This window comes from Schistocerca serialis, chromosome 1, assembly GCF_023864345.2.
Source record: "Schistocerca serialis cubense isolate TAMUIC-IGC-003099 chromosome 1, iqSchSeri2.2, whole genome shotgun sequence".
NCBI classification, from domain to species: domain Eukaryota; kingdom Metazoa; phylum Arthropoda; class Insecta; order Orthoptera; family Acrididae; genus Schistocerca; species Schistocerca serialis.
In genome coordinates, this window is record NC_064638.1 from 208,944,925 (window position 1) to 208,957,620 (window position 12,696).

Genomic DNA, 12,696 nt, shown 5'->3' on the forward strand with positions numbered 1-12,696 from the left:
TGTCTCAGTCAGACATATATCTCATCCTTTACATGTATGTTCTGCGTAACGTATCACTCTGTGTAAATGAAAGGCCAAGACAGCGTTTTCGTGGAACATCTGACGCAACTATTTCGCGGGGAACATCTTAACAGACGGATGATCATTGAAAATGCCTGATGTCCTTTCTTCGTAAGATTAAGGGGAAATGTTAAGGATTGGATCCAAGCCATCAGTGAATAGTCCGATGTTCAGAAGCTTTCCCTTGACAGCTCAACACTATTAACTTTTCAGATAACTTACTGGAATGCAGCTGGGTGACAGTTAACAACTGCCGTCACTTCCTCCACGTGCACAACCTGAAACTCCAGCAAGTAAATGCTGTGCAAGTGAATTCCACAAGATAAAACACACACACTCACACACACACACGAACCAATTTCGACATGTGCTCACTTTTTAATCAATAACCATTACCAAGTGCACACAGATGGATTTGCGATGGGAAGCCCTTGTCACCTATTACTGCAAATTTGTTTGTGGAAGATTTCGAGGAAATTGCCTTGAAATCGGCGGCTTTGCAACCTCCGTGTTTTCTCAGATATGTGGGGGATATGTCGTTTGGCCTCATGGCAGTGAGAACTTGAACGACTTCTTAGAACACGTGAATTCACCTCCACCCGAATATTCGTTTCAGGGTGGAGATGCAAAATAACGGTTGCTTCCCTACCTTGATGTGTTCGTCAGATGAAAGGCTGGTGGTACATTGGGACATGCTGTTTATAGGACTCCTACTCACATTGATTTCTATCTACAGGCTAACAGCTGTCACGGTCCGGCTCAGTGTGAAGGTGTACTTCGTACCTCGGCCACGTCAGAGTTGGTCAGTCGGATGAGTGATGACAGTACCGATTTGGCACCAAGGACTGCGCCTTCCTACTTTACGAAGGGAGAATCTCTAAGTAGACTGGTCGTATTTTGCGGAAATATGACGTGAAATGCGTTTCCCCAGCTCCATCTAAGATTAGGGTCCTATAAAGTTCCGTGAAGGATGATCTTGGTTGGCGTCAGGCAGGTGTCTATCGTATTCCTTTTAGCTGTGGTATGTCATATATACCGCAGGTCAGATTATCAGGGCAGTGGAGGACCGGTACACTGAGCTTAAGCGTCACTCACACAACAGCCGAGCAAAGCTGCAATTGCAGAAAATTTTCTTGGTACCGGTTGTCCTGTGGAGCGTAACACGGAGATTCTGGCATTCACTTCAAGCTATTGGGATAGAGCTACTAACGAAGCAGACGAGATTAAATCAGCAAGTCACCTTGTACATAGAGGCAGAGATTCTTCGTGTAATCCTGCTCTCTCCCGTGTCAAAAGACAGAGGGACAGAGTTAATGCTGTACCACGAGTTGCTTGGAAATTTTTACTATCGATAACTTCTTGCGTTAGTCATATTTGGTTGTGTGGTGGCGCGAGCGTTTGGTGTGTGTGTGTGTGTGTGTGTGTGTGTGTGTGTGTGTGTGTGTGTGTGTGTGTTTGTGTGTGTGTGTGTGTTTATCTCCCCGGAATTACTCTGCAAAACGACGTTTCAAATTCACTTTCACAGCGCTTGTTAGCTGCAGTTTTGTCTTCAAAATGAGAGGGTGTGCACCTGTTGAAAGCTCTGCGACTGTCTAGTCGTCACCCGGCTGAATTCCTGTTAGCTACCTGTACGTTGTATAAGCCGGGAAGAACTGAAGTTTCACACTGTTAACATTTATTCTTCCAAGAGGATCGACCCAGTTACCTCTTGGTCAGTTATCATACCAATGGCTTGGTTTGGTGACCTCGACTACGAAGATTGGAACTGAAATAAAAAAAAAAAGCACTCCGTCTTCAGGCCACGAATGGTCTACCGGGACCATCCGACCGCTGTGTCATCCTCAGTGGAGGATGCGGATAGGAGGGGCGTGGGGTCAGCACACACTCTCCCGGTCGTTATGTTGGCACTCTTGACCGAAGCCGCTACTATTCGGTCGAGTAGCTCCTCAATTGGCATCACGAGGCTGAGTGCACCCCGAAAAATGGCAACAGCACATGGCGGCCTGGATGGTCACCCATCCAAGTGCCGACCACGCCCTACAGCGCTTAACTTTGGTGATCTCACGGGAACCGATGTATCCACTTCGGCAAGGCCGTTGCCCGGTACTGAAATAAGCGTAAATGAAATGGAAGATGACAGCGACCCTTTCTTGAGAAATAGTAATCAACTATATTTTTGATATTGGCTTTCTGCACTGTTTGGTTAATTTAACCGTTTTGCAGGTCTTCAGACCCCGCTTCGCGCAAGAATACACGGTATCGAGTGAGGGAGTGTCAGTCTTACGCAGCAGGACGCTACCAGGAGAGGTGTGCCTAGCCGCTTCTGACGTCAGAGCCGCGGGCTGGTTGGAACGTTGCCTCAGGGACCTGGCAAACGATCCCATGCGGCGCGTCACCTCTGCTTCTGTAATGCGTGTCAGCGGCGCAAATTGTGCACGGCTGGGGTGTCTGTCAAACAGAGATGAAGGCGTCCGGCGCATCCAAGCGATGCGACAGTGGCGCGGTATGACCCATCTGCTGGCCTCGGGCCATTCTGCTACTGAGTCAGGACACGTGTTACTTGGCACCGCGTCGCTAATTCTGTTATTTACACCTGTAATCTGCAAACCACAGTGATGTGCATGGCACAGGTTACGTCCCATTGCACCAGTTATTAGGGTTTATTCCCGTTCAATTCACCTACGGAGAAGAGTAATTGTTTATATACCTCTGAGTTTGCTGTAATTAATCTACTCTTGTCCTCCCGATCCCTTTCTGAGCGATACCTATGGAGTTGTATATTTCTAGAGGCATCATTCAAATCCGGATCTTGAAACTTTGTTAGTACTTTCTCTAGGGATAGTTTATGTCTACGTGGGGGGGGGTCTGTCAGTTCAGTTTCGTCAGCATCTTGCGACACTCTCCCATGGGTCAAACAAACCTGTAACGACTTGTGCTGCACTTCTCCGTCTGCACTCAATATCCCTCGCTAGTTCTATTTGATGCGGGTCCCACACACTTGAGCAATATTCTAGAATTTATAAACAATCTTCCTTTGTAGACTGATTCCATTTCCCCAGTATTCTACCAATAAACCAAAATCTACCACCTGCTTTATCCACGACTGGGCCTATCTGATCTTTCGATTGCATTAACCATGGTATAGGGATAGCGTCTTTGATCAGTAACCAAAACGTCCTCGGTCCTTGGTTTGAAACACGCCACTGCTTGCCTTTTGATTAATAATCAGCATTGGCGGCCGAAGACTTCCGGCATAAGTTGTCACCCTCGTTCTGCCAACGGCCTTGTCAAAGAGGGCGAAGGAGCGGGCAGAGGCTCAGGGCGTCGTTTTGTCCTTCGATTGGGAAACTGCCCCTAAAGGCCGAGGAATCAACAATGATCTACGGCATGAGGATGCAGAAGGCAATGGAAACCACTGCATTAAAGACACAACGTGTATCCCCAGGACATGTGCCCTGTAATTCAAAAAGTGTCATGAGCAGCTCTCCGCTGGCGAAAGATTCCGGAATAGTCCCCAATTCGGATCTCCGGTAGAGGACTGCCAAGGGGCAGGTGACAATGAGAAAAAGATTGAATGATCTTCGTGAGGATAACGTTTTACTAGTCGGGTCGTAGGTTGTCAGAAGCTTGAATGTGGTAGGGAAGCTAGAAAATCTGCAAAGGGAAATGCAAAGACTCAATCTAGATATAGCGGGGGGTCAGTTAAGTGAAATGGAAAGCAGGCAAGGAGTTCTGGTCAGATGAGTATAGGGTAATATCAACAGCAGCATAGAATGATATAACGGGAGTAGGATTCGTTATCAATAGAAAGGTAGGGCAAAGAGTGTGTTACAGTGAACAGTTCTATTATAGGCCTGTTCTTATCATAATAGACAGCAAACCAACACTGACAACGGAAGTTCAGGTATAGATGCGGCGTCGCAAGCTGAAGATGAACAGATAGAGAAAGTATATGAGGATATTGAAAAGGTAATACAGTACGTAAAGGGAGATGAAAATCAAATAGTCATGGAGGACTGCGATGCAGTTGTAGGGGAAGGAGTAGACGATAAGGTTACAGGAGAATGTGGGCTTCGAACAAGGAATGAGAGAGGAGAAAGACTAATTGAGGTCTGTAACAAATTTCAGCTAGTAATAGCGAATACTCTGTTCAAGAATCACAAGAGGAGGCGGTATACTTGGTAAAGACCAGGTGATATGAAAAGATTTCCGTCAGATTACATCATGGTCAGACTGAGATTCCGATACAAGATTCTGGATTGTAAGGTGTACCCAGGAGCAGATACAGACTCAGATCACAATGTAGTAGCTATGAAGCGTAGGCTGAAGTTTAAGAGATTAGTCAGGGAGAATCAATACGCATAAAAGGGGGATACGGAAGTACTAAGGGATGACAAGACATGCTACAGACACAGCAATAAGGAACATCTCCATAGGCAGTACAGTTGAAGTGGAATGGACATCTCTAAAAAAGGCAATCACAGAAGTTGGAAAGAAAAACATAAGTACAAAGAAAGTGACTGCGTAGGTAACAGAAAAAATACTTCAGTTCATCGATGAAACAAGGAAGTACAAAAATGTTCAGGGAAATTCAGTATTACAGAAATACAAGTCGGTGAGGAATGAAATAAATAGTGAGTGCAGGAAAGCTAAGAGAAACGGCTGCAGGAAAAGTGAAGAAATCGAAAAAGAAATAATTGTCGGAAGGACTGGTGGTGGTGGTTAGTGTTTAACGTCCCGTCGACAACGAGGTCATTAGAGACGGAGCGCAAGCTCGGGTTAGGGAAGGATTGGGAAGGAAATCGGCCGTGCCCTTTCAAAGGAACCATCCCGGCATTTGCCTGAAACGATTTAGGGAAATCACGGAAAACCTAAATCAGGATGGCCGGAGACGGGATTGAACCGTCGTCCTCTCGAATGCGAGTCCAGTGTGCTAACCACTGCGCCACCTCGCTCGGTCCTCGGAAGGACTGACTTAGCTCTTAGGAAAGTCAAAATAGCCATCGGTGACGTTAAAATCAAGGGTGGTAGCATTAAGAGTGCAAAGGGAATTCCACTGTTAAACGCAGAGGAGAAAGCGGATAGGTAGAAAGAGTACATTGAAGGCCTCCATGAGGGGGAAGATTTGTCTGATGTGATAGAAGAAGAAACAGGAGTCGATTTAGAAAAGATAAGGGATCCACTATTAGAATCAGAATTTAGGAGAGCTTTGGAGGACTTAAGGTCAAATAATAAGTCAGAAGGGATAGATAACATACCATCAGAACTTCTAAAATCATTGAGGGAAGCGGCAGCGAAACGGTTATTCACGTTGGTGTGTAGAATGTATGAGTCTGGCAACATACCATCCGACTTTTGGAAAAATACCATCCACACAATTCCGAAGACTGCAAGAGCTGACAAGTGCGAGAATTATCTCACAATCAGCTTGACAGCTCATGCATCCAAGTGGCTTGCAAGAATAATATACAGAAAACTGAGGATGTGCTAGATGATCAGTTTGGCTTCTAAAAGGGTAAAGGCACCCGAGAGGCAATTCTGAGGTTGCCGTTGATAATGGAAGCAAGACTGAAGAGAAATCAAGACACGTTCATAGGATTTGTCGACCTGGAAAAAGCGTTCGACTATGTGAAATAGTGCACGATATTCGAAATTTTGAGAAAAATAGGGGTAAGCTATAGGGTCAGACAAACAATACACAATACGTACAAGAGCCAAGAGGGAATAATAAGAGTGGACGACCAAGAACGAGGTGCTCGGATTAGAAAGCGTGTAAGACAGGGATGTAGTCTTTCCCGCCTACTGTTCAATCTGTATGTCGAAGAAGCAATGATGGAAATAAAAGAAAAGTTCCGGAGTGAAATTAAGATTTAAAGTGAAATATCAATGATACGATTGCTATCCTGAGTGAGAGTGAAGAAGAATTAAATGATCTGCTGAACGGAATGAACAGTCTACTGAGTACACAGTATGGTTTGAGAGTAAATCGGAGAAAGACGAAGGTAATGAGAAGTAGCAGAAATGAGAACAGCGAGAAACTTAACATCAGGATTGATGGTCACGAAGTCAATGAAGTTAGGGAATTCTGCTACACAGGCAGTAAAATAACCAATGACGGACGGAGCAAGGACATCAAAAGCAGACTATCACTGGCAAAAAGGGTATTCCTGGCCAAGAGAAGTCTACTAGTATCAAACACAGGCCTTAATATGAGCGAGAAATTTCTGAGAATGTACGTCTGGAGCACAGCATTGTATGGTAGTGAAACATGGGCTGTAGGAGAACCGGAACAGAAGAAAATCGAAGCATTCGAGATGCGGTGCTACAGACGGATGCTGAAAATTAGGTGGACTGATAAGATCTGCGCAGAGGAAAGGAATATGTGGGAAACGCTGACAAGAAGAAGGGACAGGATGATAGGACATCTCTTATGACATCAGGGAATGATATCCATGGAACTAGAGGGGCAACTAGAGGCAAAAACTGTAGAGAAAGACAGAGACTGGAGTACATCCAGTAGATAATTAAGGACGTAGGTTGTAAGTGCTACTCTGAGATGAAGAGTTTGGCACAGGAGAGGAATTCGTGACGGGCCGCATCAAACCCGTCAGAAGACTGATAACACGAAATAAAAAAAAAAAGTCCCTACGAAGTGCTACACCCAGATAACTGTATATTTTGGCCGATTCCAACCGTGACTCATTGGTATTATAGTTATAGGGTTTCGTGAAGAGCACAGTAGCACAGTTTTACATTTTTGAACATTTAAATCAAATTGCCAATCTTTGCACCACTTTGAAATCTTGTCAAGATCTTAGAGAATATTTAGGCAGTTTCTTTTAGACAATCCTTCATTACACATAACTGCATAATCTCTGCAAAAGACTGAGGTTACTATTAAGATTGTTACGAAGATCATTAATACACGCCATGTAGTGCATGGGTCCTAACACACTTCTACATCTGACGATTACTGTCCGTCTCAGATAACATACTGCATCCTTCCTATCAAAAAACCATCAATCCAGTCACAAATTTCGTTTGGTATCCCATGTGACCGTACTTTTAACTTCTATCAGTCATACCCTCCGTCTTGCAAACGGTGGGTGAATACTACGGTGTGGGATTCTTCTGCGTTATCTCAGCGGCCCAGGAACAAAATAGATCACAGCGTCGATTTCACGTTACGGGGAGGAGCGACTGCCCCGTATTAAATCCGACTCGTTATTTAAGGATAGGCGCTTGTGTGAGCCGACAAGCCTGGCTTTTGTTTTTAGGTTGTTTCGAACGTCTAACTAGGTAACTACCGGTCTGTTATCCGCGTCTCGCGGCCGATTGCATTGTATTGTATGGAACTGGGGACCCAGAAACGACGGAAAGGCTTCGTCCCCGCGCCACACCGCAGTCCACTCACCTCACCGCCGCCCTGCACCGTACCCAGGGTTATTGTGCGGTTCGGCCCCCAGTGCCTTCCCCCCCCCCCCCTTCCCCACACACACACACACACACACACACACACACACACACACACACACCGGGAACGTCTCACACCAGACGAGTGTAACCCCAGTGTTTGCGTGGTAGAGTAATTATGGTATACACCTCCGCGGAGAAAGTGTTTGCACAGGGCGACATAGCTCGCCTCCGATACACGCCATGTAAACACTTAGAACTCTTTCTCCCAGTTGAACATGGCATTTACTCCTGATGCAGACGGATGGGGTACACGAATTCCGTAGTGTGTGTGTGTGTGTGTGTGTGTGTGTGTGTGTGTGTGTGTGTGTTTTGGAGGGCGGTTATTGGGGGAGGGGGGTAGTATTGACGTCATGGAAGGGAATCTGGCCACCATCTACCACTAACATTGGGAAAAGCCATATAACAACGCCGACCTCGCAGAGAAGCGTGAAACAGCGTCTAAGAAGAAAGACTTTAGAGATAAATAGCCAGAGGAAGTGTATTATTTTATTTGACTATTTTCGCTCATCAGATGAGAGCGCCTTCAGATATTCATTGTTCTAGAGGCAACAGGTTGGAAGTGTAAAGTGCCGCTCACCACCACAGTCAGCACAAGTTGGTGTCAGCTGGGTCAAAGTTATCAGCCAATTTTATCGAGAGAGGTCACTAGAGATTGCTCCTGATGAACCATTTGTTGAATGCGGACTTCAAGATCGGCACTTCTTGCATGCTGGCACTGATTTTTACCTTCAACCTTCGTACTATCCCAAATTCGGCCACAACAGTATAGACGCAGACCTTTCATCAAACTAGATTCTTCAATATACAATGTCTACTGAAGTCTTACAAAGAAGAAATATGAGATGACTGCGTTAGTTCCTAAGTTAGTTAATGAAAAAGGAAATTCCCTGGTTTTACAGCGCAACGGAGAACAGCTTAAAAAAATGGGTAGCTCAGTAAAATAGAATGTCGGGAGCAGGCGTACGGCCCTGTACTCCAAATGAAGACAATGTGGCAGAAGGCAGCTTTGGAGCTAACGTCTCGCTGAGGCTGAGGAACAGCAGTTGGGCTGTGGCCTTGTTGCAAGTACCGACCCAGCATTCGCCTGAAGTTGTAATGGGCACAGGAAACCTAGACCAGGGTGACTGAATGGTGCTTTCAATCGCGTAATCACTCAAACTCCTCTCGTAAGAGAAAATGAGCCACATGAATGTGGGATTACAGAGTTATATTGAAAATTAAGAAGATAGATGAAGGATGACATGAACAGCTGTTACATAGAACGTGGCAGAAACATGTCTCTGGAGAACGTCCATTGGGAAGTTTAAAAGAAAGGGGGCATTTTGATACTACTTATAGGGCATTAAGAGTAGCAGAACTCTTAGAACGTAGACAAGAGAGTCGGATGTAGCAGATACTGAAATATGTCAAGATTGACATGGTATATAAACAAATTCTCGACTGTATCTAGGTAGTCAAAATGTCAGAGTAACATAATTGCTCATACAGAGGAAACTCTATTATGTCCTTAGTGTACCTCCTGTCCTGAGACTGATAAAGAAAAAGTTCATTTTTAGCTTTCATCGTTATCATAAATTTACGGGAAATTTGACAGTGAGCGACCAAAAATCCATTCCATAATTTGTTTTATATAATGCTAAAGCTACTTCGAGGAGAGAATACGGTGAGAGGGAATAAGGGAGCGGGGAGAAGTCGGCGAAATAGTAGTTAAAACCTGCTGAAATCATTTCATAGCGTCAAATTCAAAAACTAATAGAAAGCGTATTCGACAACGCCAATCGTTCATACCACTGCTTCCGTCACCTTGTAATCGGTTCTCTGTCGCCTTTTTCATGGACCTTTGCTGGGTGCTAAGTTACCAACTACAGTCTGTATTGCTTGGACAGTCGAAGAAGCCTCTCAGATTAGGTACTACTCTTTACGATGGGGAATCTGGCATGGACAAGTGGTAATCCAAAATGTTTCCTCAACGTGCATCAGTACGACCCTATGAACTGCAGCCCCGTGTCTTTTGGACTGGTGTATCCGTAAATGTGTAGTTCTTACCAATGGTTGGACAGACATATATGCGTAAACTGACTGCTTATGGCTGTCAATGATGACATAGGTGACTCCTACATTTACGAACACGTGAAGAGCTTACCTGCAGACAATGTGGTTCTTCATCGGTGATGCTACATTACCTGCCATGTTATTGCATTTTCAGTCCATTTTTGTGTTTGCACCTGTGTAGATGTAACACTAACGAACTATATACTCCTATGCTGTGTACTAATTAATTGTGGAACACTAAAATTTATACTCTGAGTAGCATATTAATATTTGTACATCAATACCGACAAAAATAATGAACTTATGCAAGAAATTTAACGGTTTATCTCTTCTGAGATCTAAAAACAGGAAAGGACAGCTTAACTGAGAGCTACTAAATGAAGTAATTCATATGCAGTAACAGTGTGGAAAGAAGGAATCATGATTTGTGCTTCGAGAGAACTAAACTGTGGCATGGCACCATTGTTGGTAAACCTGGGGAGAGGAAGGGTTGTGTTGGACGGAAGGAGGCTCTCCGCGCAAAAAAGCAAGCACATAGATTAGAAAAAATGGTGCAAATGGCTCTGAGCACTATGTGACTTAACATCTGAGGTCATCAGTCCCCTAGAACCTAGAACTACTTAAACCTAATTAACTTAAGGACATCACACACATTCATGCCCGGGCAGGATTCGAACCTGCGACCGTAGGAGCCGCGCGGTTCCGGACTGAAGTGCCTAGAACCGCTCGGCCACCGCGGCCGGCACATAGATTAGCTCAGTCGGTAAAAGCACTGCCTGCGAAAGTTAAGAATCCGTCCAGATGCTGTGGCAGGTACCAAATGTTAACTGTATATAGTAAGAACCAGCCACAAGTTTGTTTTGGTTTGTTTATTAAAAACACAGTTGTCGTTTTCGAATTGATCATTCACCTTCACACGGCGTACGTGTTTTTATCAATACACGGGAACACTGGATTAACTGTAGGTTACTGAACCCTCGTACAATTGACAATTGCTGTAGGACATAAAACTGGGCATTTTGTGTTTAATTTCGCACGTAACAAACCATTGCAGATCTAATAATTGTAATTAACTAATGCATAACGTACAAATTATGACTTACTTTGATAAAACTTGGAATAGCACACTCTACGACGCTTTAGTAGCAATGAAACACTTTCCCCGCTTTGGTGTTCTTGGGTTGATGAGTTGCCTTGGATTCACCACCAGAAACATTTGCTTTTATCGTCTGTCTCGTAACAATAACATTTTTGTTGTTATTCATGTTTGCACTCAATCACTATGTTCTTCGTTATGATTCAGGTTCGTTGGGCAACAATGTAGATTATTTCCCTATATGATATGAGTCAGTCAAAACAGTTGTTGTTGACCAGTGAATAGATGTATAGGCGGCAGTGTTTTTATGTAATTACGAAGTACTTCATAAGTATTATTCTTTCTAAACAGATGATAAAAATAAATGTCGCTGGTGGTGATTTCACGACAGCTCATCTTTAAACCGATGTTCACGCGTTTTGATGAAAACATGTAAGCCATCTGAATATGAAAACTGTAACGATGGTTTTTTTTAAGAAAATATAGCAAATAGTTGCTGTTGTGAACCACCAACGTTCTCTGACACGTAACAGATACAGTTCTCTTATAATGTTATTATTTGAGAAACAAGCACGGTACGTAAGTATTTTGTTTATCGTCTAGAATCACTCTTGCCGGCCGTTGTGGCCGTGCGGTTCTAGGCGCTCCAGTCCGGAACCGCGCTGCTGCTACGGTCGCAGGTTCGAATCCTGCCTCGAACATGGATGTGTGTGATATCGTTAGGTTAGTTAGGTTTAAGTAGTTCTAAGTTCTAGGGGACTGATGACCTTAGATGATAAGTCCCATAGCGCTCAGAGCCATTTGAACCATTTTTGAAGAATCACTCTTCAGGAATGGGGTCCACTCCGTTGAATTCTGTCGTGAAAAGTAAGTAAAAACACCTTCAGCCGTCCTTATGATTTGATTTTATTATATTTTGTCCCTACCAGTTTCAACGCTTCTGTGCGTCATCTTCAGGCTGTTTATGATGCGATACAGGTTGATATGACCCCCATGCATACCTCATGCATACCCCCATGTTGACAACAGATGTGGTATGCATGGGGGTCATATCAACCTGTATCGCACCATAAACAGCCTGAAGATGACGCACTTAAGCGTTGAAACAGTTAGCGACAAAATAAAATAAACTCATAACGACGGCTGTAGGTGTTTTTATTTACTTGTCACGATAGTAAACGGCTGTCGTCCCAGAGACCTCCTGCTAAAAGGATGGACGTAAAAAAAACCTTGAATTTTATTCTACATCGTCGATTGACCTAAGCAGTACTACGTCAAGAAATAAGCGCATTTAGGCACGAATTAAAATCTTTTAGACCGAGGACTGTTCACGCTTCCCCAACACTGATCAGCTTCGGCAACCAGAAATATGGCGTTGTGAGATTTGTCACATAACAGCTAATCGATACCGAAGTTCGTGGCGTGAATTTCTTGGGACCGCTGCGCCGGCGTCAGCACGAGTTGGACTCACCAGCTGCACCAGCTTGATGATGCCGGGCGTGGTCCTGAAGTAGGGCACGTTGATGCCGAAGGGCAGGCGGCTGGCGCCCTGCGGGCCCGGGTCGCTGTTCACCTGGGCGGTGCCCGTCGTGACGGTGACTTTGGTCTCAGCCATCATGGCGCGCACACTACAACACGCAGTACACGGGACGAGCGGACGGGATGGGTTATCGCGGCGCGCGGCTGCCCTCTACTGGCCCACTGCTCGCGGCCACGCTTTTCGCTGCGGGCAGGATAGCAGCAGCAGCGGAGGCGAGGTACTGCGAGCGGGGGGAGCCAGATCTGCCTTGGCCAGCAGTAGGGAAGGCACGGGAGGGGGCAGCTTTTGCGCAACCGCCCGCTGCAGCCGACACGGTTGTTAGTGTTTTCCTCCTGAGACCACCAGACCGACACCGCCACTACCCAGGTAGTACAACTGGCATCGCTGCACCGACACCAGGGCGCCAAGAAGGCAATAAGTAATAAGTGATCAGCGGCGCTTCTTGTAGTCTTACGGCTCAAAATCAACCAGT

At 45.0% G+C, this 12,696-nt stretch overlaps 1 protein-coding gene and 1 pseudogene across 1 annotated transcript in view; both read right to left on the reverse strand.

Annotated features, from left to right (window-relative positions):
• LOC126465952 (uncharacterized) overlaps nucleotides 1-12,430 on the reverse strand; it is a 464,506-nt gene extending 452,076 nt beyond the window's left edge. The window contains exon 1 of the mRNA XM_050096346.1: nucleotides 12,156-12,430. Within this exon, the coding sequence (XP_049952303.1) occupies nucleotides 12,156-12,302 (147 nt within the window). The 5' untranslated portion in view covers nucleotides 12,303-12,430. The remainder of the gene's footprint in view (nucleotides 1-12,155) is intronic.
• On the reverse strand, nucleotides 2,044-2,161 carry LOC126426628 (5S ribosomal RNA; annotated as a pseudogene).
• Nucleotides 12,431-12,696: the final 266 nt, after the last annotated feature.